At 35.7% G+C, this 27,666-nt stretch overlaps 1 protein-coding gene across 1 annotated transcript; it reads right to left on the bottom strand.

Moving 5' to 3' along the window:
* Positions 1 to 2,044: 2,044 nt before the first annotated feature.
* Positions 2,045 to 25,984, bottom strand: CABCOCO1 (ciliary associated calcium binding coiled-coil 1). Its single transcript, XM_042863135.1, has 6 exons — positions 25,868 to 25,984; positions 19,656 to 19,768; positions 16,719 to 16,888; positions 13,489 to 13,633; positions 7,979 to 8,051; positions 2,045 to 2,070 (listed from the first exon to the last, which is right to left on the bottom strand). The coding sequence occupies exons 1-6, from the start codon at positions 25,982 to 25,984 to the stop codon at positions 2,059 to 2,061; spliced, it is 630 nt and encodes a 209-aa protein (XP_042719069.1). The 3' UTR covers positions 2,045 to 2,058.
* Positions 25,985 to 27,666: the final 1,682 nt, after the last annotated feature.

The raw sequence follows: 27,666 nt of genomic DNA, 5'->3' as shown, positions 1-27,666 counted from the left end.
AGACAGATGTAATTTATAACAAAGACAGGAAAAGGCAACCCTAACTCAGAGCTTGCTGCCCTTCCTATAAAGTTCACCTCCTTACCAAGAAAAAGCAGAGAATAATTTGTTTGGTTTCTGTACTCAACTCCTTTTTTTCTTTTATTGTAAAAAGTTTCCATTGTCCTTTTATGTTTTGATTATTGAGTAAGTTTAAAGACTTGCCAAATAGCCCAAGATTGTTAACAGACCAGCACTATTTAACTTTGAATGCTTTAAAAAAATAAAGGCAGAGTTCACATTAATATTCTATGCCCTCATTTTATTTATTATCTTTTCTTTGATACTTAAACATTTTCCTAGCTGAGGTTTATTAAATGTAAGCCTAAGTAGCAATATAAGTTACCTCACATATGAACCACACAGCCTATAAAACTCAGCTTTCTAATTAGTAACACTGCGTTTTGCTGAGAGTAGCATATTTATAGGAAATTGAAATAACATTTTACAAATTAAATATTCAAATGCATTGGAATCAATGTTTAGTTAAAATTCTTCATATTGCATCTTAAGACAAGTTATAAAATTGAAGGTGAAAGTAGAAGACTTAAAATGCACCAGAAAGTTTTGTATAAAAGGAACTTCAAGCATCTTTAAAACTTATCTGTTGAATACATTCATATTCACATAAAACCAACCAAAAGTATAAAAAGTTATTAAAATGTATATTGATTATAAATCATCACAGTAAGGAAATGCCACGCTATTTATTTATACCAATAACGTCAAAATTTTATTCATAACATAAGGTCACAAGATGTATGCATTTGATACATACAGATTCACCCATGGGGATACATTCCCATGAAATATTACATTACTTGTCCATTCCACAGATACTTTTAAGAACACAATTTAATCTTTAAGATGATGAAAACCTGGAGATGAAAGTAGAGAGTGCAAAAATAGTTGTGTCCTGCAGCGTAAGCTCATGGATTTCTACTCACCTGCTGGAAAATTGGGAAATATGGGAAACTGCTCCAGCAAACCAGTCACCAATGTCTTCACTCTGGACATGCAAGTATCCAAATGATACCTGTCCGTCCTCAAGTACTTTGCTCAAGAACTTTAAAATTTACCCAAGTCTGCACTTCAGCCAATCTCATTGCCTTACATTTACATAAATAAAAATACTCATCTATAAATACTTTTTAACATGTTATAGTCCTACAATGCAGCACTTAGTGTTCTGGATCTTAAAACACTCTGATAGGGAAAAAAAAATACCAAAAAACTTGCTCTTAATGCTGTTCTATCTTTCAAATCAAAGCCAACAATTCCTACTTGGCCTGCATTCCAACAAATAAATAAACCATTATTGCTGTTATCGGAACCACGCATATTAATACCCACATACACAGAGAAATCAAGTCACTTTCTAAATAATTAAAAAAGCCACGCAGCACATCTGTGTATATGTAAATTCCTGCACTGTTCCAGAAACATTTCAGCATCAGCAATTTAAGGTTTTTTCCTCTCTCTCCTATTTAACATCATACAATAAAAAATGCAATGCTTTGACAACTATACAACTGAAACAAAAACGATGATAAGCCTCACATCCATATATACGTATTTGCTCTGGTGTCTTCAGCTTTTCATCCTTCAGAGTGACAAGCAGCATGACCTCAGTCAATTCTCAGTTTAACTCTGTGTATATGAATAGATCCACCAAAATAAAACTTTACAAGTACTCAAAAAGAGGTATTTGTTTTAACACTGGCTTGTCAAAATGACAGTGCTCTGCGCACTGAAGGGGTAGCCTACAACATCTACTCTGCATTTTTCCTGCCTGAATTTTTACTATGATGAGTTCCTGCATGGTACTGAATTAGAAAGCATGCTTGTTTTGTATTTGATGTTTCCTAAGAAAAAAAATTTTTAAAGCCTTTTGTTCATCATTCTCTAAAGCAAGATTTGCAAAGAGACTCTACACCTGGTTATAAATTCCACCAGCTCTGGAGCTGCTCCTGGCTTCAAGTCAGCACAGTTCAGCTACCAAAACACTGTAGAAGACCATCAGCATGTGACCTAGACAAAAACATAACTCTTAAAGGTCAATATATCTTCAGAACTGGTAACTGAGTAGAGCAAATTCAGTCATTGTAAAACAAGAGAGGTTTCTAATGTGCAAGATACGCTTAAAATATTTCAAGTAATAATGCACACAATCCCAACAGACTTCACTTTTCGTTCAGTGTAATCACAAGTCCTTCAAGATCCCTCTGGTTATAGCCATAGCAAAATTCAAGATCAAAGGACCAAATCTCAGTTATTTTTGCCACCATAAACCACTGGCTCTCCAGCTGCTTATTTCAGGTCTCTGGTATGACACACTTCTTTAGCGGACATCAAAAATTTTCCCTCAGACATCAAAAGCCCAAGTACCAGTTTGCTAGTTTTAAACATTCATAATCGTAAAATAATAAACCTACTCCTGAAGCTGTAGTTTTGATCTTCACAGTAGTAAAGGCTTGAGGAACAATTTTTGAAAGAAAAAATAAATAAGGACATGAAAATTAAAGAAAAATGGGATATCACACAACTTTGGTTTATCAAAGATACGTGATGCCAGACTAATTTCAGAGTTTACTTAATATGATAATCTATTTTCTAGACAAAAAGAATGTGTGAGACACGATGACTGCATGGGAGGCAAGGAATATCATACAGATGGGACTGAATGACCTTGAAGAATATTCACTCTTGCATTTAATGAGAAATTGTGAGGTGACATTGGTGGGGCACAATTTTTAAAAATCTGCAGTGCACTGAGAGTACCTCAGCTGGAAAACACAGTGATAAAAGAAAAGCAGAACAGCAGATCTACGACAAGAGAACCACATGATACAGTTATGAAATGTGTGACTGACTCTAGGACACATGTAGATTATTCCCAAAGAGAAAAAGAAAGCGGTATTATCATTGTACAGGGTCTTGCTTTTATCTCAGCTACAATACTACGTGCAGTTTGGTCACTTATGCTCAAACAAAACTAATTTAAAGTGCAACAGTTACAGAAAATGACCAACAGGATGACTAAAGGCTGCTGTGTATGTAAGAATGCATATAGAAAAAAAAAACCAAACATCTTAAAAGCAGAGATTGGGGAAGACTGGCTTTTCAAATTTAGCTAAATGAAGGCTGACAATAAGATTGCTGTCTCTTTATATGCTAGAAAAATAAACACTGTGAACCGAACAAGATCTAAAGGTCAATACTGGCACAAATTGGCACATGGATAAGTGCATATAAGCCTGCTGTGAATACATTTAGACTGGAAATTAAAAGTTTTGGAATCATCACAGCCATCAGGCTCCAGAGCAGTTTTCTAACAGTAACAGCAGAGACAAAAAAGTTAACTTCTTAAGCTTGAGTTAGACACATTTCTGAAGAGGATTATATATGTTTACCTAATGAGAAGGCAGCAATAGATCTGAAAATCGCAGAGGTCCTTTCCAGTAGTATGCTCTTATTTCCTTTGAACTAGTCTTGATATCTTTGCTATGCTAATATTTACAAAACAAAGCTACAGTAAATCAACTTGTGGTTTTTAAGCATTACAAATATTTGAAACCTTTAAGCTTTAAAAAGCACGCACTCTATTAGCTGGGGAATAGGTCTCTCTAGCGTGAACTGATACTCATAGAAATGTTCTGGTTTCACACATCCTTAAAATGGAGTTCTCAAGAATCACTGAGCAAATCTGTTTAAAAAGAGATTGGTTAACCAAAGTAAATGTGCAACACCGAATCAGATTTATATATCAAAGTGAAGTCCCAGACTTCAGGACTTCTGCCGTGAAGAAAGCTTAATTTGCTTTCAAATAGTATATAGTTTCAAATAGTTCTTCCTACTGATGGAAGGGATTTTGGTTCAGACTTAAAACCCAAAAGGTAACAAAACAACAACAAAAAAATCAATCAACTAACAAGAAAAAAATAAAAAATCCCAACCAATCAACCAAACAAAATAAAACCCACCCACATTTGTGTAAAGACCAGACATGTTCCAAAAGCTTAATGTTTCAGAAAGTGAGAGTACATGGAAAGACAGCATTAATGGAAACTGTTTTGGAGCTGTAAGCACAGGGGATGATACTTAGTGACTGCTATAATACTGAGTCTACACTGCCATTAAACTTAATCTTCGATATTTTTATTGCAACCTGACCCGCTATGACATCTCTAAAGAAAATTACATTGTACACTACTACTTCAAGAAGTCAAACTTAGCTAGTCATCTGGGCCATAAAATAGCAGATTACTCCATCAGGCTGGCTAAAGCAGCCAGGAATAAAACTAGATTTACCAACCACATTATTTTTATTAGGAAATGTTTCAAAGCAGACATAATCCCAGAAGACCTTAGCCTCATTCCATCCAAAAATACACAATGGAGAGCAGCAAAAAAACATGAACTGCAGTATAAGATACAATTTGTAAATCTGGAAAAAAAAAAAAAAAGAAAAAAAAAAAGGAAAAAGAAAAAGAAAAAACAGGGCAGCAATGCCTCACCCTATCAAAGCAAAATAAACTAGCTGAAAATAGGAAATAATAAAAACTTCTACAAAATTCATGTATTAACAATTTAAACATTTGTTATAAGATCTGACATGTTAATGGGTGTTGCTCCATTGAATCCCTGCACATCAAGATTTAGTCTGTACTCTGTTTGTTTTCTTTGAATTTGCAGGCTAATATAAAAGCACTAAAATCACAGCTAGAGGGCAAAACCTCCAGAAGGGATAAAAGGTAGAAACATTATTTTTAAAAATAGCATTCTTTAAGATGTACGGTATGTGAGTCCTGCATGCATTTTAATTTGGTTATGGTCACAGTCTCGCTAAAGCTCTGTTTCTTCTGTTGTCCATTTAAATGTAGGGAACTGCTCATAATAGTAACACAGCAAACAAACAAAAAAAGCAATGAATGTACTTGGCAATCTTAACGCATCTTATTATATGCTTGTACCATTGTGTTTTCTAACTGGTATTTGTGCATATGTAATATATAGGTCTTTGTAGATCTGGAGTGAAGGAGAAGTAAGGGATTTGATAGCTGGAAATGCAATTTTAAATTTTAAAGACTGCCAAACTAGGTTAGATTTATGATGTGTGTTTTATCATCTAAGTAAGCTTTCATTTCTTTCAGTATTAACCTTTTTTTTTCCTAGGCAGTATGATCACCTCAGGCAGTTTGATTTAAAGGCTTTAGCCGATGCAGAAATATATTTAAATTAGTCAGTCATTTGTTCCTTTTTTTTTTTATAAAGATTTAAATACTGTCTATATTTCACAAAGTTGGGCTTTATTATGCTAGCTGCATCAAACTCAGAATATTAATGAGACTGTGAAGCTCCACTAATTATGTGCCATATTTAAGTAACTTAGATTTTGTTAAGTGGCAAGCCCATAGATATTGTATGCATAATCTAACTCAGTTTTGAGTCATTTCCCTTTTCTTGTCTGATTTTATTCTACACAGGAAATGACAGGGTCATTTGGAAATAAATGCAGTGAAAGATCAAAAAGGAAATCTGATTGACAACGCTGTATAATTGCCCACACCAGAGAAAAAATAAAATTCAATGGGCGTATAATCCATTGCTACAAGATTTATCTGGAAAACACATACCAGGGCTTCCATGAAAGGATATTCATTGCAACACTAAGGATTGCTTTTATTTGTTGTAGCTGAATCTCTTATAAAGATGCAGGTCTTCTTATTAGGCTAGTGGACTTTTATTCAGTAGGCAATACATTCAGCACACATGGAACACAAATTGCTAAAGCAAGCCATCCCAGTTGAGCAAATCTTTGTTGACTTGTCTCCAAGTCTTCATTTGCAAAATAAGGTAATAATGACTAAGCTTTAAGAATACTATGGTACTTGTGATCTGGGCAAATATGGTTGTTACAATTTACTGTCTCTCATTCCAAAATAACAGTTTTCATTGCTGAAGGTAATGGAAAACTGTTCAGATGTTAGCAGCAGTGAGTTTAGGAGTTACAAAACATCAAACTATTTGCCATGGTATGTCTACAGAGGCTTTATTTTTATTTATTTATTCCAAGATGGTGATCTACGTAGTAAGACAACGGTCAACCTTTCATCACAGATTTATCATCTACTTTAAGCACACAGATTTCCCAGACAAATCTCCAGTCCCTTCTGCTTGCTGAGCACATGCACTGCGGAGCACATGACTCCAGGCGTGCTCCTGCTGTAGCCATATGCATCAAACAACATCTGCCCCTCTAACTTGTCAGGTGACCTCTTCATCTAAGGGGCTGCAAATGTAGAAGATAACACTCTCCTTTTTTATGGATAAGCATCTCTATAGAAAGAGAGCTTTAAGTCTATGCTGAGTACACCAATCATCACATTTCAGCATATTAAACAAGAGCAGATAATGCCATAAATTTGTATAAATTTGTGTAGCTTTGAAGTGCTAAACTGTAACTTGTTGAAGAACAATATTCACCCTATATCAAAATAAACTCTATACAAATACAAGAACTGGTCATTTTGGATATTGCATGGTGGTTTGACAAATTAAGAGAGTCTCCACCATTGGACTCAAAATACAAAACAGTTTAAACCAAACTAATGCATAGGTAAAAAAAAAACCAACAAAAAAACCCAAACAACTGGAAGAGAGCAGCAGCTAAAAATTGTCATGAAAGTTTTTGTAACAGTTATATTTGAATTGTGCTTCTTCCTTTATGGATTACCACCAAAATCCTTCACAGAAACACATTTCTGCTTTTCCACAGCGGAAGCTCTACCTTCATCAGAGGTGGTACTTTCAAACTGCGCAGATTTACTAAAGAAATTATGTAATCAAAGCCTCATTAAAAATCTTTTTATCAACTGGAAAGCTCTAGCCAACCACTGATCTTTTTAGCTAATATGAAAAAAACAAAACTAAACAACCTTAGCAGTACAATGAAGAAGTCCTGCTCTACTTGCTCACTGAGTTTTGCTGATGATTTCAGAAGAGCTAGAATTTTAAGTCACTTTACAACTAACCTCAGAATAACTCACACGTCAAACAAAGCTATTTTAAAAGTGACACCAGAAGAAATTATACCACATTGCTCATAGACCCAATCCACTGGCTTAATGTGTAAAAAAACATTTTCCGATGCATTAACTTTAACTTTGCTATGAACCGAAAAGCTAAAATATGTGCCAAAAAAGAAATTACACTACCATACCTCTCAGAGCAACCACTTGTCTCCTAAATTACAAATGTAGATTCTTTCTGATGTATGGTAAGATATATCATCAAAACGCACTATCAGACTAAAGGAAGGTGCATTTGATGAACTGAACCTGTCTGTTTGATTTAAGACCACATCCTGAGTCAACACATTTTTCTATGCATTTTTTCACAAAGAAGCTATAAAATATGACAAAGTTTAGAGTCAAGTCAATTCACTGTTAACACTATTTTCAAAATGTAGGATTTCTAGCCAGCTTGTTTCTTTATGATGGGTATATTTAGCTATTGGTGACCAATGTGGATGGATAAATAAATATGAATTAATTGTGGATACATAAATATCAGGACTGTGGTCAGACTCATGCTTGGTACACAATCGTTCCTGATTTTGATTGCTGATTATAACATAGAGTCAGACTCATGCATCACTAATTCAAATGACAGGCACTAACTTAAATATACATACACAAAATTTTTGCTGATTTAACACAACGTTTTAACCAAGGACTGCATTTACACTTTTTTGAAATTCAAAATTAATTTTGAATTTGAGGATCAAAATATCTAACTTATATTCTTTAATCAGCCATTTTACGTTAGTAATGAAGTAATGTTGACATGAAGTTGCTTTGAGCAATACAAAACATATGCCAGAGTTCATTCATTAAATAACTCTACATAATGAATTCCATCTATATAAATGATTTACCTCATTACTTATCACATGTTCCTCTCTAGGACTGTGGAAGATATATTCATACAATTTATAGAGTCGAAATAAGCTGCAAAACAAGAGAAAAAGTAATACTAGTACAGCTTGAAATTTTTAGAAAGGCAATATTACGTAAAATTTTATTTCACTAAAAGCCACTCTCCGAACCAGTCGTACTCCAAATGTTAGGAAGATGTTGGCTAACTTCAGCAAACTGCTGTTTAACTTCTACAAGCTACAATATGCAGTGTGTTTAATTTATGGGATTTACTTTTAGATTGCTGTAGGAAATACAGTACAATACATCTGCTTTCTTTTACGAAGTCAAACTCTGAAAACACTAAGTTCTACTTAGAAAAAAAGTAATCTCTGGAACACTTATCACCAGGATACTCATGCCTTTAATATCGGTGGTGGTGAACAAGCAGGAAACAAAGCCAAATGACCTTGCAGATTTTGGGCTGCTGGTCCAGCAATCAATTTTGATGTTGGAAGACAAAGCAAAAAAAAAATGGAAGCATTTATTCTCTCAAGATCACGTTTCAAAATCAGCGTATAATTTTCTTAAAGAAAAGCTAGAAGACCAGGTCGGCATACTGCAGTTTTGCATATTACTACAAAAGTAACAAAGTAGACCATCTCAATGGCCTAACATATTTATTTTCCTTAAAACATATATGGCTTTCCATTTCACGCTTTAAATATTATTCCTTGTTTCCTTTCTTTATGATCAATGATATGGTATGATTTTAATCAAAGGCTCACTTTCTCACAGTCCATCTGTTACAATTACTTTTTTCTCTTAAAATCACAATGCAGAACTTCTGGCTTCTGTCACGTCATTCTGACATATGATTTAAAACACAGCTCTACAATTTCATAGCAAGTTCAGGTTGAAGAATGATTCTAAATTTATCACACTCCTCTGATATACCCATGAAGGATATGGCAAGCTTTTCATAGAATGTCAGTAACTGGTTCCTATGCTTTGTGGTTAAGGATAGGTCACAGGCTTATTTTGATTCTTTTTTTCCCCCATGAGTGTCAGTATGGCTTTTTCTAGCCAGCATGGCAGTACCTCTCTGCTCAACACTTGCAAGGCCACATCTGGAATACTGAGGCATGTTTTCAGCTGGGTTTTGACTAGATGGCCTCCACACATCTCTTCCAACCTCAGTGTCTCTATTAGTCTGTGAAGTAACTATTACAACGTGTGCAATTACCTAATACTAATGACACGGCTGCTAGATACTGGATACCATACTAACACTATGCTTGCACACCTAAGCCTTCCACTGTTTCTGGACCAGGATGTTAATTTTATATGTCCCTTCAAAGTTTTTTTTATATTTTAAGTTATATTTTATATGTCACCTCTCAAAAGGAAGGCAGCACCCTGCTTCTACAGTCCTTTGGTCTGTAAGTTAACTGCCAGTACAAAGACAGCACACATGGGCACTGACAGTCCCTTGTCAGAGCATTTCTACCAACATTTTTAAAGCTATATTTTTATCTGAATACTTTCAGAGAAGCTCCTCCCTGCTTTGCTATGTATCTCTTGAATAGAGTGCCAGAATAATGCTATGGCTAGGTCAGAAATATATGTGAATTTTTTATTGGGAGCATAAGTACGATGCTCAAATACAGAGTTTCCAAGTTTTTCCTTTTTTTTCTTTTCTTTTTCAAAAGATCAAAGTCAATATTGTGGTAGGCACAGTACATGCTAGAAAAATATGATCTTTAGAGTAAAAATTCTGCAGTAATTTAATCATAATGCAAGTAATTTTAAAAGTTACCGCAAAATCCTGGTCGAAGTATTAAAAGTAGAAGCAGTGGAGGAAGAGCAGGTAGAACATCTCCAAGTCAACAATAAGTGTTTTGAAGCATTTGTTGACTACAAAGTAGTTAAACAAGCTTTTTTGAGTGAAATACTTCAGGAATATACTATTAAAAATGTGCTCATACATGCTTTTGCATTGAAAATGTGTTTACAGTACTCTATCCAGCCACAAAACTGATCATGGGCCATTCTTCGACACGTGATGGTACCTGAGGCTCTTATGGAACCAGCCCCTGCAGCTGCCACCCTGGCTGGCTGCCCCACACCTCTGGGGCTCTTCCATCACCCCACAGCCATGCACCCAGCACAGGTGCTTGCAAAGGGAGGGACTGTTGCGCTGGGATATAGGTGTCTGAAATCCAATCCTGGCTCTGGAAGGAAATGAGAAAACCATCTCGGGGAGTCTATGTTCAGCACACACTGTTTTAGCTGAGGGTCCTTCCCTGAATCACCACCTTTACTTACACAGTGCTGCCAGCCACTGTCACAGTACCATGCAGCTTCCACAAAACGCTGCAGACCAGAGATGATTTGCTCTAATGTAAGCAGTGCTGAAGTGCCAACTAACAGACAGCAGTGCTCCTTGAAGCTGTTGAGTGCAGCTCAGAATTCAAAGAGCACAAAGGTGCCACTGCCTTTCTATCTTACAATTACACATTCTGCAGCACAGTTAGTTAAATGCATCCATGAAACTTCCAAATATACTTGTGCCCAAATGGGTGCAGACGTTTTTCAACATATGTACAGATGCATTTCTTAATTTTGTGTGAAGTATTATGGCAGCTTCACTGAACATTTGGCTCTTTAAGAGCCATATAAAAGTTTTATTCTACAGTTGCATTTAATTCAGCCAATTAGCATTTCTAAAAAAACAAATTTGATCACTACCTTGAATAAGAAATTTGGCTATCATAAACTGCAAGTTACCTTCCTCTAACCCAAAGCACACAGGTAATTAAGTTGCTACAGTATTTGACATTTCATTTGCAGTACATATTTACTGTAGTATTTCACCAAATAATTCCTGCCATGTTTCGGTGGAAATACAGGAATTTGATTATGAACTATGTTTGTGTGGAAATGACTCAGATAAAGTCATGAAATTATATGTGTCCCTTCACTCACATGCCTATTTGTGGTAAAAATCTAATAGAGATTCTTTGAAAAAGACAAAAAAAAAAAAAAAAAAAAAAGAATATCACAGACACACAAGATATATGTATTTCAAACTGTACTGATAGAACCTAACATTTTAAAATTATTTCTTTTATTTATTCCAGTGCCATGGAAAGAAGCCAGATTGAGAGCAGCTGAAAAACAGTACTTTCCCTTGGACTTTCTAACTGTGTTATGATATTCTCTATGGACTGTGTTACATGTAGACATAATTCACAGTATTTCAAAAATATTTCTTTGCTTTTGACATTTCTGAATATATTTTTATTTTCTCAAACAACTCTGTTTTGACTGGGCCCCCTTAATTCTATATAAACGAGAGAATTTCTCCCTTTAATGCCCTTCAAATCAAATCACATCGAATATACATCAGTATTTATGTTAAAACCACTGTGCAGTTTTCTTTCTTCCATCAGGAATTATGTAAAATGTTTTATTTTTGTTTGTATCTGTTGTGAACAATTAAGAGCTTGTGCCAATATTTTCAGCAATTAAAGAAAAAATATTTTACTCATGCAAAGTAAGATCTTTAAGAATAGAACCACTTATGATGTCATATGAGAATATGAAGATGATTAATGATGACATATTTTCCTAGCTCCAATGCTTCCTGAAAGAAATGTCAAGAGCTACGATGATGTGTGTTTGCTGCAGGATACAAGATAAAAAGATGATAACTGTCACCTTCCACCAAACCTGAAGGTATCATTAGAGTTGCTACACAGTTTGTGCCGATGTGGTGAAGCATTTGTTCCCATTTCCATTATAAATCCCATGGGTTTATAGCTCACCTGTAAAAATGTGATCCGAACTAAAATGTGTCATATTATCTTGAGTAGAAGAAGAAAGCTATAGACTTATCATTTCAAATTAAAGAAAAAAAAGAGTGAAGAATAAGAAAAAAATGCTGAAGTAATACACTAATTTGAGTTTTATTACAACTCAGTCAACTGAGTTCATAAAGCTCAAAATCCAATTACATAAAAATCATGCTGATTCAGTTTATCTTTAGAAAAAAGTATTCAACTGACTCAAATAATGGATTATAGAAAGTGGATATATACAATACATTTAATAGCTTGTGGACATACATATATTTATCCACATATATATTTATATGTACGTGCACATATCCATAACCTTGCAACAGCACGTACTTCTGAGCAGCTTGAACATGATACCACGTCTGGTGGCCACAATAATGCTGCTGCTAAAATATTGCATCCTGATTGTATTCTTGTTGACTTACTACTTCAGCAGTAGTAGGATGGAGCACCTCACCTCTCGGATGAAATTCCTGAGTCTGTGGAGGACTTACTTCATGGATAAAATCTCTTTTAATAGATAATCTATGCAAGAGCCATAGAGATCCTATCTGGAAATAACATTTGTTCCAAATAAATATACAAAAGGCACAGACAGGAAAGGAGAAGTAGAAGAAGTTGAATGAGACATCTTAAATGCCAATTTTCCTTTTAGTTTAGGGTTTGTTCTTGGCAGGACATTGGTTTGCCTTGATATAGAAACTTGACATTTAAAAAGATGCTCTCGTTTCATATGGGAAAATCCTGAAGTTCTTTTTACCTTCCATGAAAAAAAACCACCAACCAAAATACCGCTAACAACAACAAAAATCCACAAACAGAACACCACTGTTCTGCTCAAGAAATAGACTAAATGGCTATAATACAATATGGTGTATAAGCAAATGTTACAATCATATCTTTTCTATTTTCCATCTTTTCTTGGCTGCAGATATTCATGGCTAATACAGTAAGTTGAGGGACCATTCTGTTCACCTCATACAGCACAGGAAACAGTAGTATAGGATTATAGTCACTTCCTTAACCACAGTACTTCAAAGGAGAAAAATTTATATACGTGTTACTAGAGAGGTAACACCTTATATGGAGAGCTGTGCGATTGGCTACCCTCTAACCACTCATTTTTTTCTAATTATCACCAATTATTCCTGAATTCATATATTTCTGTGTCTGTTTAAAAATTGAGACTTGTCAAGAAATCTCTTCATGTAGACAGTGGACTTAGGCTAACTTTGAAATACATTTTCATTGCTCATACAGATCTACCATGGCTTTAATTCCATAAAGCACAGAACTATAAGCCAGTTAACAGGTTCACTGCAACTAACAGGACCACAGAAATACTGAAAGTTGTAGATGAGATCTAGGATGTTATTCAGCTGGTTGGTATCTAGAATTAAATAGCTTTAAAAGCAATAATAGTCTCCATCCATCACTTTCTCCTTTCCTTTAAATCTCTCGAATCAAAACTCAAATATTTTCAGCATAATCCTACACCAAGATGAAACTCTAAATTTTTCATTCCTTTCCACTTTTTAAGTTTTGTGTGTGCAGCATATTGGCACATTATGGACATATTCAATTAAATAATTGTAATTTATTTCATCATCAGATTTCCCACAACATTAAATCATTTGAATAAGAAACAATATATCCTGGAGTAGTACCTGATATTCATGTAATCAATGATTGCTTTGGCTTGGTCAATGCTGAAGATATCCAAGTTACCACTTCTATCTGAATCAGTTTCTCCTATTCCAGCCATTGCTCTTCCAAGTTCCTTTATGTTATCTTCTAAGGCCATATGTTTGTCTGCAAAGTAATTCCAAGGAACAAAAAAAACAAGTATAAACATAGTAGGATCTTTTAAAGCATACTCTGAAGTATTTATATTATGAGTAACGTGAAAACTTAAAAAATAACAGCAGTCAAACATTTTTGTCTGTTGCCATTATTCTTATCAATAAATGAATTAAAATTCCATCACAAAATCACTGATGGGTCCTCAGATAGATGTTTAAGACTTAAGAGGTTGGTCTTTTATGTATGCAGAGACAACCACACATTAGTACGTAAATTCAAGATGCATTTACTACAATATAGCAACTTTCTTTAAAATCAACTATTGTTTCTGTACTGTAAAATATTGCTCTTCTGACCATATTCCTTACAGTATAAAACAGTAATATAGGAATAGATTATTTAAAAGGATACTGAATTTTTAAATACTTACAGTCATGATTCATTAAACATGACTATGCTTAATCTTCATGCTTCATCATTTGTACCTCTCAAAATAGATAATTATCTTACAGTTTTAACTTGAAAATAAAAAACAAATGCAAAAACAGTTCTGAACTAAAATTTATATTCTTTTTATAAAATGCCTTGGGAAAAATCTTGAAATACATCAGTGTTATCTATTTAAAGATAAAGGACTCATTTTTCTAATTTATGTAAGGGTACACCATCACTAGAGCAATTGTGAAGTTAAAAAAAAAAAAGTTATAAACACAATTTACTTGTTCTTTTTAAGTCCAAAATGGCTAGAATGGAAGATGGGGAAATATCCACCAGCAGTGAAACAGATTTATTTTCCTTATTGCTTTAATTCTCTACTGATCTGCTCCCTGGTTCTTTGTACAGAAAACAAATTAAAAAAATTACAACACTCTGGTTTTTATAGTTTTGCCCTTTGGTGATACAGCAATCAAAACCCTGAAAATTTCACCTCAGTTTTCATTAACAGAGGCAGCAGAATATAACTAGGAAGAAATACAGAGAATGTGGAAGAAAGGGAAGCTAAGCCATAGGAAATGAGAAAAAGAAACAGAACTATCACAATTAGTGGATAAGTAAAGACAGATAACAAGACTGTGAGATGCCACAGCACACAGGCCCAGATCCTTTCTCCAGTTAGTCAAAATTTTTTCTTTCCTTGTACATCTGATTTTCAGGCCCAATTGCTTCTCTTAGGAAGGCTTTCACAACACATCTGTGAAGTAAGGATCACTTTATCCTCAGTGTATAGAAGGTAGCCCAAATCACATAAGTAGTTCATCTGGGTCCAGTTTTCAGTTCCTATTCTGTCCCTCTTTCTCTATAAGAAACCCTTTTGCAGGCAGCAAAGATGCCTTGGCTCTCGAACTGTTTCTCTTCACCCAATCAACCACAGTCTTAAGTTTCTAAACATCTGTTTAGAAACTTTCTCTGTTACCAGACTCAAATGAGTTTCCACTACCTTCCTTGTCTAATTTTATTCTTTCCATTCCATGCTATTATGTTCAAATGAGCTTAAATTTCCAGGCTGTTTGAGTACACTGTAGCAAAGGGAAAGAAAATGGCCATTAATTTAGAAGACATTAGCATTTCACTATTAGTTGCACCAGCTGAGAACAATAAACACAAGGAAACTTACCTCAGTCCTGGGTGGGCTATAGTATACTTTGTAAGATAGAAATTTTGAATTTTAAATGAAATTTTATGAGAAAAAAACTATTAGAAGCCTCTTGTAAGCTTTTACAAACTGCATTTTCTTTCCTTAGAATCTTAGCTATATATGAATGGATTTTCAGAGGCCAGCAAAAACCAAATTCATAATACTTGCTTTACACTTTGAAGTGTAGGGGTAGTGGAGCTGTTTGGGAAAATAAATACATACATACATAAATAGCCAACCTCAAAATAAGGCATTACTTTTTTGGGACACCTCTGCCTTGTTTTGAAGCCTGCTGAACTGCTCTGAGGCAGTCATTGCCACGGAAAATTTCAGATCAAAGACCTAAAGATTTGCCAGAGTAAAGATCCTGAAAAATGTAAGTCATCTTTAATAATCCATTGTGTTACCAGCCAGTCTAGTACGCGTGCATCACAGTCTCATAAAACTAAATTGTGACGCGTTTCCATTATTCTCCATTGTTATATTAATATAGTTAGCACATGTTAAGATACTTTCTCACTGGAGACAGGAAGGACAACTGGAATTCCAATGATCATAAAGCATATACGTATTCTGTCAAAATTCCAAGAACGAAAAGGTACTTGAATTAAACTACAATGAAAGAGTATAACAATTATTAAGGGCTTGATTTTAAATATTCATCTTTACTTTGAATGGATCCACTGAGTCCTTTCACTTTTCCTTTGGGATGGACTCTTTTCAACATAATTACCTTCAAAGTGAATATGAAGTAAGCGCTGTGATCTCAGAAAAAGGGGTTTTGAGAGGAAGCTGCTGCAATTTTTTTCTGGATATTTTGTTCCCACCAGACTCAAGATACAGGCTTTTTTGCAAATTTCCTCATAGCCACAAGAGCTAAAACTTCTTCCATTGTAATTTTTCAACTTCAGCAGTGATGACAGTATACTTCCCTCGTTATTCTTTAGTTAACCCATACATTTTGTGCCCAAAGTGCAGAATTTGCCGTATAGAAAGCTGCCTGAGAGTTCACCTCCAAGGACAAAATACATATTATTCACCTGCTGTAATTCTATAGCATGTACTGAATATCTCAAACAGCAGAGAAATGTGCCCAAGGCTATGGTGAGACAGTCACTGAGAGAGCTGGCACTGGAATTTAGATGGTCTTTGCTCTCACTCTACTGCAATTATTATTTATTTTAACAAGCTAACGATAAGATCTTTTCAGGGCCTTTTCCTTTTCTAGCACATACTGTACAAAGATTGAGAGACATTCTGCTCAACAGACTACAGTCCTCTCAAAGTTTAATGTCTTTTGAGGAAAATTATTACCAAGTACAAGGAACAGTATTCAAGAGGAAAACAAATCATTTTACCAATACTTGCAGTTAAAAACCACTTCATTAAAATGATTGGAAAGCATTCTTGCCTTCCACTTCAGGTGTATTTATTTTATAACTTTATAACTATACTTACCACTGAGGTTCTCTAACAGGAAGTTTAAGAGATCCATGTATTGTGACATCTGCATGAGACTGAAATTCATTTCTTTTGCCCAACAAAATCCTGCAGTATAATAGTCTAGCAGAATAGCTTCCTTCAAAGATGTCTTTAATTGTTTAAAATTCAGAAACTCTGCCAGCTTTCTGAAAGAGATATCAGAGTAAAAGAACAGAGTTTCTACTTGTAAACTTTCAAAATTTAATGTATGATTATATATCTATTATGACCATATTACATGTATACATGTACATATTTTACAGGAACTCTGCTTCATCTATTTCTAGATATGAACACTGTTGACCAGAAGAAAAAAAAACAACAACTGAAATAAGTAAATAAGCGACTATAAATTTCAACAGACAGTAATTAAGTGTAAAGATATCACTAATGAAATAAAAAGATGAAAAAAACCCAAAGAGATGCATGCAAAATGCACACAAAAAGAAAAGTAAGTGTTGAAGAAGGGGTTTGGTGAGTGAAATGACACAATTAGTCACACATTCTTGTTTTGAGATAAGTTTATAATATTAAAAAGATCTTGTTTCCCTTTGGTCATTATTTTTCATGCAGATTGTGAAGTAAAATTATAATTTAGAAATAAAGTAAATAATATAAAATTACTTAAAGCACCTAACATACTTAGAAATTTGTATTCCACTTTCATAATTGTCAAGGCATTTGGGAAAAGTTTCATCCTATTTTTCTGGTAAACTGGAAATTTTTTCGCCTACTTAAAAAAAGCAATGATTAGAGAAAAATCCATTCCTTTCTAGGAGACCATGCCGTTATTGATAAATTTATGTTGCTCTGTCCAATTGTGGAATTAACCAAGTATTTTATAAGAATTATATGCCTTTTTCCACATGAAAAGATTTTAGAGGATCAGGGTTAGGACTTCAGTTTGCAATTCTTCCAATGTAACTTTAGCTATATTGTTAGATAGTGAAGTTTTACATTAGAGCAGCCTTTGGTTTCTTAGCAATACCTGACAAAACAGGTCCCAGCTATGATCAGTTTCTCCTTCCATATAGGAGTGTTTTCATTCCTGCTTCTCATTCCTTCCTAATAACAGCATTAATCTCAGATCTACTCATAAAGAACTTACTTTTTCAGGGTTTTCACCAGGCTAGTAGAGATACACTGTCAAATAAAATGACTGCTGTTGTTGTTTTTTAATTAAAGCCTGAACAGCTAAGAAAGTAAAGCATATAATCCAATCAGTTTTGTTTAAAACCATGTATTCTTTTGTTCTGCATAACAAATTTGTACTGCTGTACACATTCAAGCTGGTTAAAAACACTTAACTATGTACTGAAATAGAAGTGGAATGTGGCCAGCTGAACTTTCCAAGGTTTGAAAGAGTCCATATCCTCTCTTTCTGAAGCCTCTGCCAACTCTGTGTTTTCATAATCAGAGCTTCTCAGGGATTTAGATCTTCTGTGATGCTGCTAACAATGCCAGAACTCATCTTTTCAACATTCTGCAAAGCATGTCACTGACAACAGTATCTATAAATGATCAGGAAATTATGGGTGACTTAGATTTCTTAGTTACATTGATTGCTATTTCTTCCTCCACGGAGGCTTTCAAATCCTACAGAGTATAGAACTCCAATATATACGAGAACATAAGACTTCAAAAATCTCATACTGAATTAAATAATCTCTTCTGATTTTCCAGCCTTTGCTGTGGCCTCCATTTTTGTACAGAAGTGATGCACTGTGATAAACTAACAAAATTTCTGTTCTGGTGTTAAAATTCCCCAGAACTATCCCTTTCCGTTTGATGCAGCACATACTTCATGATTCACTTGTAAAGTGTGTATATAAATTAATACACATCTTCCTCTGATCAGCTGAGACAGAAAAAAAAAGGAACATATGATCTTTTAATGCTTTCCTTTTTAATCTTCATGAAAACTTTTCACAATAAATTGTGTCACTAAGTATATTTTAGTCTCTGGTGAGTTGTATGGTTGTGTCTTCAACCTCCTCTGAAGAAACGGGTCATCAGTCAAGAGAAAATAATAAATAAATAGAAATCTTATTGTTTATAGGGAAAAATAATTTTTCCAGTTTTCCTTTAAAAAGATTTTTTTTGTCATTAAAACAGAGAAATATTATATTTTGAGAATCATATTTTAATCTCTCAAACACTCAGTGTATTCGGACAGTATGCTGTTTTGCTTTGTTCTCTCCCCTAAAACCCATTAAGAACACCAGCCCTTTGCTTTTAATTCGTTAAGAACTTGCCAGTGGAGACAAGCACTCACAAATTATTTGGGCACTTCTGGAAATCCCATCCTAAAAATATAAGTATAAGGTTTCAAGCTGAACTCGGGTCTCCTAAACTTAGCTCCTACTAAGCATTAATAAGAAGAGAGAGTTTTGCTACAATGAAGACAACATGGGCTTACTTCAGATGTCTTTGGCTGCCTCCTATTTCCCCAGTGCACCATAACAGCTACCTACCTCTTCACATTTCCATCCCTTTCTAAACTTTTAAAACCTTTCTGATTTTTTTTCAGTAGCTTGTATTAAAGCATCCTAAATGCTTTAGCAAAAGACTAAGTGAGACTTATGGAAATGCTCAGTATTGGCCTGTGCTTATTTACATCTTAGTATTTCATATATAGGATATTTAAAAAGAATATAAACCCACAAACCAAACAGTGTGAAGTACCTATCAAATAATAATAAAAAAATAGAAAAATCAAAAGATATGGGAAACACTAAAACAAAGTAGGTATGAGATGAATGACATTTCTTCCCACCTTTCATGAAACATTTAAAATCACATATTTAAACTGAACAATTAACGTGGTAGCTATCACAAAATAAATCTAACAATTTGTACACAAATTTTATTTCATGATAACATTAATTCTAGTATTGTTACATTGCCACTTACTTTTGAAGTCCTTCTACATTTTGTTCTGACAAAGCAGTAATTTGCGAAAAAGAAAGAAATGTATGATTAATAGTCTTCTGTCCACCTACAGCATCCTGATCTTGGTCTTCTTCCTACACACACATACATATATATGAGTATAATTTTGAAAGTTGTATTTAATTATGTCAGTAGCTTATCTAAATAACATTTTGATTTTGAGGCAGTAGGCAAGGGGTTAATACAACAAATGCCAAAAATGTAACATACCTATAATCATACAGTGGCAACAAAATGCCCTAAAACATTTTCACTAGGCAGATATATGGAAAATAGTATTTCTATCTTAAATTCACGTGGGAATGTAATTCAATCTTGTGCTGCTCACAATATGTCACTAACTTATAAGTAAAAACAACAGAAATGTAAATGTACAAAACTGTCCAAGAATCTAGATTTGGCGGATAGTACAGTCACTAAATTTTATACTCAATTTATGCTTAAGGCATTATGGGCATACATGCACATTACCATACTATTTGACCTTCCCCCTATACTTCTTGATTGCACTTTGGGAATTTACTGTCCACATTTGCTCCTTCCTTAGGCCAAGAAACTCCAACATGTTTGTTGCAATACAGTGATGCACATAGAAGAATCTGAGAGTAATGTTTCAGAGTAGGTCTGTGTATCCACAGAACAGAAAACAGCTCCTTGCCAGAAATACGATGGTGCACATGTCACATGGGATAGCAAACTGATCTTGAAAAAACTATGCAGTGGTCTTCTAAAATATATTTGACAATACTTTATTTAGTGTGTGTCACTGGCCAAAATCACTTCATCGTGGACTTTGGTAAGAAATCTATGAAATATATAAAACACTGGAAAAAATAACTTTTACTATATAACATCTAGGTAATAGAATGAAGTGTGAAAGCACATTATAAAATCATCATCTATAAAGAGAGTCAAAATTACATTTGACATCTATCTGCCTGGACAATCTAGGCTGTTAAAATGATATGTTGCTGATAATGATTATCAGTAGTTATTTAAAGAAGAACCAATTATACTCTGACACAATCCTAGCAAAGCTCAAAACTATGTATAGCATCACTTTAGCAACTTTAACTAAGTCCTGCTGAGCTCTGAATATTATATAAAAGGAAAACAACCCAAAAGTGTTTTCAAGTTTTAAGAAGGGACTGCTCTGCGAAATGACTTTTCACCAAATGCTTATATCCAAGCTGGCTTTATCAGCAGTCTACATAGGTGGACAACAAGATGAGTGAAAAATTTAGCTGCAACATAAAGCACAAGGAATAGAGGTTAACAGTTTGTACCCTGCCTGGATGTTGGTTACATCCTGGATAAAACCCAAAAATAATTAACTCACAGGAAGTGTATCTGTAACCTGTGGGGCTTTACAGAGGCACAGCGAAGTGAAGCCTGAACAACATTTCTACCTCAGTTTGAGAAAGAAGTGGAAGATTTCCTAACGTGAGCTGATATTAGATTGAAAAGCATTGTTCTGGGCTAATTGCCACCTAAATCTAGCACTGGTCAAGGAGAGCCCCCAAAGAAAGCTACACTACTCCCCCTGCTGCTGCTGAACTGCAAAATATACCTAAATCTCTGGGACAAGCTGAATTACATGCACGGCTGATGAAACAAGGCTGAGAGCAACCAATATGAAATGTAGTGGACAAACTAGTTTTTCTTTCTAATTAAGCACGAATACTGTCCCATGCACTTTAGTATTAAAAGTTATCATTTCTAACTGCAAGGAAGTTAGTCTCAGATAGAATGCCCCATTAGAACAACAAGAACCAAGTAAACGAAGGCTTCCTGCAGACAGTGAGGAACATGGCACTGGTTTGTTTTTATAAGCAATAATTGATGCAGTATAAGCAGCAACACTTTTGCAGTCAGCACTATTGATATAACTGAGGCTTCCAGCCCAAGCTAGGAAAACATGAATAAGTAGCTCAACATAGTAACATTATACTATTATTGACAGATAGTTTTGAACAATTAGGAAAAATAGGAATGCTGTACTGAAGTGACTGCTGGTGTTACAAATCCATTGAAAAATGGATTTTTTTAGAAGCAGTGAGGGCAGAACTAAAAGAATAACTGATACTGATTCCTAGGAAGTTCATCTCTTTCTCTCAGGATGTCCAGTGCATAGGATGCTATATCTTTTTGCACCATTATATATGCAGCATACAGTTCACTGGTTCATCAGTTAAAATCTTACTTATTAAAATGTTACCATTTCACAAGAATCACCCCAGATGAACAGTATAAGATGATGCATTTGACACGATTAAAGAAAAAAAAAAGTTTAAGAAAGTTCAAGGCACACGATTTGTGTTCTGATAATCTTCCAGCTTCTCATCCATGGCTATAAGCCAGGTGTAGGCAGAAGGGACAAAGGGATTGGAAAACCAAGCAGAGAAAAGAAGTTTCCAACCCCTGCACTCCACATCTCCAACATTCAAAGCCACATTCGTAGCCCAGTAGTACAGGCTCACCAGTAGTCTTTTCTTTTTTTCTTTTTTTTTTTGCCTCCCAGTTCTTATGTTCATGCTCTAAGCGACAGGTTAGCAGGCAAAAAGTTGAATACTCTGGAAAATATCTGAATTTCCAGAATCTATACAAAAGACCCCTCGCTTTTTCTTAAAAGGCATCAGACCATGTTCATCATGTCAGAAAAGGCCTGACCAAAAAGTATTTTCCTCCTGCCTGTAGCTGGTTTACTATAGCATGAAGCTTTCCCACCTACACTATAGCAATAGGCTGTGCACACCAAACATGCTATCATTAAGGCCCATCTCATTCTTTGAATTACAAATAACAAAAAGGGCCTTTAGGAAAATTCGCAGAAGTCTTAGCATATACATTTGTATTGCAGCAATATATGGAATATGTAAGATTACAAATAATTATTTAAAAAAAACCCACATACTTTGTACAGTCTCCTATAGTTCCTTTCAAAACATTGAAAGAGTTTAGCCTTGGAAACACAGTATTTATCTAACTAAAGCTTGTGGTTTAAACTTAAGAGAGACTTGAGTTATTGTAACTCAGTATTGCAGATGAAGCTCCATAATATGCACATAAAAATCCATCACTTTACATGGCAAGGTGAAAGCTCCCTGTACATTTCATCACCTACTCTCTGTAACTATTCCATAGCAACAACACCCCTTCCTACCCTCAAGTTCTTAATTTTTAGGGTGCATTTGTGCCAACACTGTCCATAGTAAGTGCAGGTATCATGTAATAGAAAATACAGTTCTAAAGGACTGGTGAGCAGCTGTGGGAGAGAAATTACATTATTTAGAAGATAATTTTTTAAAATTAGAAGTGCCTCTGTAGATTAAAAAAAAAAAACAAAACAAAAACAAAAACAGAGAAAGACCTAAAGTAACTTGAATGATCCTGAATTTATGGAAAAATTATTTTGGGGCAGAACCTCACCCCCACTAAAAATTTATCACCATTGTGCTTTGCCTTTTGATGGCTGTCTTTAACCACCACTGAAAAATCAAAGGGAAATTGTTTTTTTGCATGTTCACTGATATGGTGATAAATTTACCTTTCCTTTTACTGTTAGCAGCTGTGACTGACTGAAACAATCCAAGGTGATTTCATTCTGATAATACTATCCTCATGTGTTGGGGGAGGAAAAAAAAAAAAAAAAAAAAAAAAGCCTCTGCCAATATATATTGTCAGCAATAGACTTAACCAATGTAAATATAAACTACTACAAGAGAATTATTTGTTCCCTTTATCCTTTATTTTCCTTCAAATAATCTCTAGCTGTTCTGAATGTATAATATATTTCAAGCTGTTCAATATGTCACTCCAAGTGCTTTGGGCACCTCTTGTCAACATCATCAAATCAAAATACCAAATCAGATCTTTTGAAACAAAAGAACAAGATCCTCCTTGAATTCCTCAGCCAGTGTTTACAAATCACTGTGAAACAGAAAATAATAACAGCAGAGTAATAAACAGCAAGCTGCAAAAAGCTTTGTATTTGGGTGGGGAAGAATTCTAAAAATAACCACTCCAGCATCTGCAGTTTTGGTGAGGGCCTCTCCAGAGCAGTAAGACATTAAAACACAAAAATGGAAATTAGCAATAGAGTTCCTGAAAGGAAGCAGGCTTGTCCTTTGGGATGAGACCTCTGCTCTGGTTGAAGATGTTCGTTATTTGCATCTGTTTGAAAATACAACAATATGCTTTGCAAAATCTTGACTTTCAAAAACATATTCACAAAGGAATGCCTTGCCAGCTCTCTCAAATTATATCAGCTACCTGAAGCGTAAGGAACGAGATCCTCCTGCCCTCACCCCTGGGGAAATGAAACTGGACTGAACTCTCTGCTGCCACAGACAGATAGTTTCCAGTACTGAGCTGGTTCATTTAAAGCTGGCTCAGCTACCTCAGCCTGAGCAATACTGCTGACAGCAGTACAGATGTATCCTGAAACAGTGTTGCATATCAGTTACAACTTTAATCAAAATGGGAATAAAAAAAATAGCAACACAGGCTGTTATTTGTATTATTATATGCATTTTGTTATCAAGCTGTCAAATACTTCAGCAGAAGCAGAAAATCTTGAAGCTGTCTACCTAATGGTTAAGGCAGAAACAGAAATGCATTCACTGTTCCTATATGTTAAAAAACAACAACAAAAACACACACACACAAAAACCATCACCAACAAAACAAACAGACAACAACAACAAAAAACCAAACCATTTGTCTGCTCCCATAACAAGAAGTTAAAATCAATAGTTGCTATTTTAGTCATAGTATTTATTTTGTTGTCAAACGAGGAAATACACAACAGCATCACTAATTTCAGCAGTATTCAAAAGAGAAAAGTGCAGATATACCAAATGCAAAACATAATGCCTGTATGGGAGGACCATTACAGAGGCTGATGGTGTCCTCTTAATAACAGAATGCATTTCAGAAAACATGTGCAATCCAAATGCTCAGGCATATGAGTTACCAAATTTACTAATGTTTTTCACTGCTGCAGACTGCTACATGGAACAGAAAGCGTTTTTTAAAAGAAAACAGCAGCAGGAATTGCTGAGATCGGCATTCAGGTTTTGTAATACGATTTCTGCTGGAGTCTGAGCAGTTATAAAAATATTTTAATTCAAAAGGAATTTTCTCAAGATTTTCTCAAGAGGCAAATACAGTGGCAAAATAACATGTTTGCTATGGCTTATGCACAGAACATGCTAGCTTCAGCCAAAATTGAAAGCTATATCATCATCATAATAAAATAATAATAATAATATAACAATAAAAACGCACAAATCCACAGTTTGCAATAAAAATAAGTGACAGGGGATAGCAGGAATTCTCAGAAAGGCGTGCTATCACGTATCACACAAACTTCAGTACAGAAAATACATGAAAAAAAAATCCTATAAAGAATCCTTCTATAAAGCTGTGAAGTAATAGAGGAAAATTTCAGTGCTACTTTTCAAACAATAGAATCAAAGAATCACAGAACTGTTCAGGTTGAAAAAGACCTCAAAGATCATAAGTCTAACCACAACCTATCCATACTACACTAACAGCCCTCTGCTAACTCGTGTCCCTGAGCCTTTGGACAGCCTGTCCTTTCCCACACTGCACACCCTGCGGCCTTTTGCTCACCGCTCCCAACAGCCATAGTATTTACAGATAACACTAATAGATAGAATGCAGTGAGAACCACTTGTGTTTCTCATAAAGCGTTTGCATAATGCATTCTACACAGCAGAGGATTTATTCATTTCAGGAAACCTAAATATTAAGCTCTCGTGCCAGCGGTTGCTATGGCAGCCTGGTGCCAACCGACGCACACACCCTGGCGGTGGCTGCGCCCAGGAAGGGCCCCGGCTGCTTTCGGGCAGGTGGCCTTCTCTGCTATGTGCTCTTTTGTGACAAGGTCACGCAGAAATACACACTCACACTGCCTTCATTTATCCTCCAAAAGCATTTTAACGTTCACCCTTTCTTTTTAAGCTTTCAGGAGCTTGGTGAAGACACTTAAATTCTTAAATTAAGAGATCAAGGAGAAGCAAGGCAAAGAGAGAGGGTGCCAACGCGCGGGGACAGCTAGACGAACAGCACGGTCGCTGCCCGCCTCTTGCCCGCCGCGGCCCCGCGGGCTGGGGGCTGGCGGCACGAAACGCAGTGAGCGAGGATACCTGCCCCGCCGCCGCCATGCTGCTGGGCTCGGCGTCGCCGTTGCCCAGGGAACGGGGCGGGCCCCGAAGCTCCGCCCGCGCGGCCCCGGCCTCTGCTTTCAGCCCGCCGGGCGCCATCTCAGCGCCCCGCCGCGGGGCTGCCGGCCGCGGCCCTGCAAGGGCTCGGAGCGGGCAGGGGGATGGGCTTTAATGGACGGCACCTCGCCGTTACCCTAACGGCATCGCAACGTCAGCTCTTGAGACACCGTGTTGGAACCTCAGTCCAGCCCGAGAACGCTGCACACGTTGTTGCAGGTCAGCCAGTGTAAAGCAGCAGGCTTCTGCTGGCAGATATATGCTCTTATGCAGTCGACTTTTATGGCTGATTTAGGAATAATACAGTAAGGGGAAGATGACTTAGCAACTGAAGTATTCATTAGGATCTGCAGGTAAAAGGTTTAGTATGTGGAATACTAATAAATGAAACTGGACCCAGAAGCAGTTCTGTCAGTTCTGTGTGGTTTGCAGACTTGTAGCAGCAACAAGTCAGAGTAATGGCACTTAACCTGAAGGATTGAATGAAGCATTTGGAGGGTGAATGGTGATGAGAACAAAGAAAAAGCCATCTAACTTTGTAAAGTTTATGAAGGTGCTGAGGGAACTGCAATGACAAAACATTTTTGCAGCATCCCCACATAAAGAAGGGAACCTCTTGGGATTTCTGCAGTTGCTTTGAGGTCTGCTGCTGTTTCTGAGCACTTTTTTACTTTCTGAAGGTTGTCATCGTTGGTGTATCGCACCACACAAAACACTGAGCACTGTACCCGCGTCGCAAGAGACTCAAACCCACCATGACTGATGTCTGAGATCCAGCATATATGCAACTCCTCTTCCTCCACAACAGTCTGACCCGTAATGACACATACACACCAATCATGCATTCCAAAAGGACTCAGGACTCTTGGAATGCAGTTGAGAGAGCTGGATCCTGCAGTGTTTTGTAGAATTATTCATAGTATTTTAAAGAATTGCATAGCTCTGTGCAGAGCCCACACTGTGAATTCCTGCAATTTGTGCCATGCTCTGTAGCCGACAACCGTACAGCTGCAGTTACTTCTCCTTTTAGTATGTGTATAAATCTAACCAAATAAGAACATTATTCAGAGCTGCAAGCACCACATGCAGTAAGGTGTAAAAACTGGGGAATTAAATCTGATGTTTGAATGTAATATAAAATTGTATATGTTCATACCGATAATCTAGTCAGTAACAGGTAGATTTTGGATTTAACCCCACATTCCTCTGGCATTGAAAATATGCACTTACTTCAACAAACATTTTTAATGTCAAAAACATAGTGGCTTAAAACCCTTAAAAGGAATTACCTCAGTTCCTCTTATTCAGCTTTAAAGGACTTAGCCCTGGACCATATTCTTTCTTACATAAAACTCACACTGTGCAAATTCATTGATTTCATTGATGTTGAGCACTGATGGAAATGCAGCACACATTTCCAACAGTAAGCTCCTAAACTTCCTATTTTCAATTTAAATATTTAGATAGACTTATAAAGACATAAGAAAAAAAAGATACACCAACAAAAAAGATTCAACAGTAGCGTTAGGCTGTTGCTTCTAATTTGAGATGATTCTTTTATGTTTATAAAACCCACATTTATATGCAAGTGTGAGTGTTTAAGGCAGCTCCTTTTCATTTCCTTCAAATCCAAGACTTGTAAGTACAACAGAAGTAGTGGTCTTAAAAGTCTGATCTAGTCCTTTCCTACCATGGGTAGTCATGGTTGATTTTCTGATTGCAGA

The sequence above is a fragment of the Lagopus leucura genome, unplaced genomic scaffold (assembly GCF_019238085.1).
Source record: "Lagopus leucura isolate 7727_CA_CO unplaced genomic scaffold, USGS_WTPT01 Super-Scaffold_739, whole genome shotgun sequence".
In the NCBI taxonomy this organism is placed as follows: domain Eukaryota; kingdom Metazoa; phylum Chordata; class Aves; order Galliformes; family Phasianidae; genus Lagopus; species Lagopus leucura.
This window is presented reverse-complemented; position numbering and strand designations above follow the sequence as displayed.

What these genes read in the sequence shown, in the direction of transcription:
- CABCOCO1 (XM_042863135.1), bottom strand. Translation starts at nt 25,984, where the DNA reads ATGGCGCCCGGCGGGCTGAAAGCAGAGGCCGGGGCCGCGCGGGCGGAG. An exon ending in AATGTAGAAGGACTTCAAAA is followed by an intron (nt 16,889 to 19,655) that starts GTAAGTGGCAAT and finishes TATCTCTTTCAG; the next exon opens with AAAGCTGGCAGAGTTTCTGA. An exon ending in ATTGATTACATGAATATCAG is followed by an intron (nt 8,052 to 13,488) that starts GTACTACTCCAG and finishes CTTGTTTTGCAG; the next exon opens with CTTATTTCGACTCTATAAAT.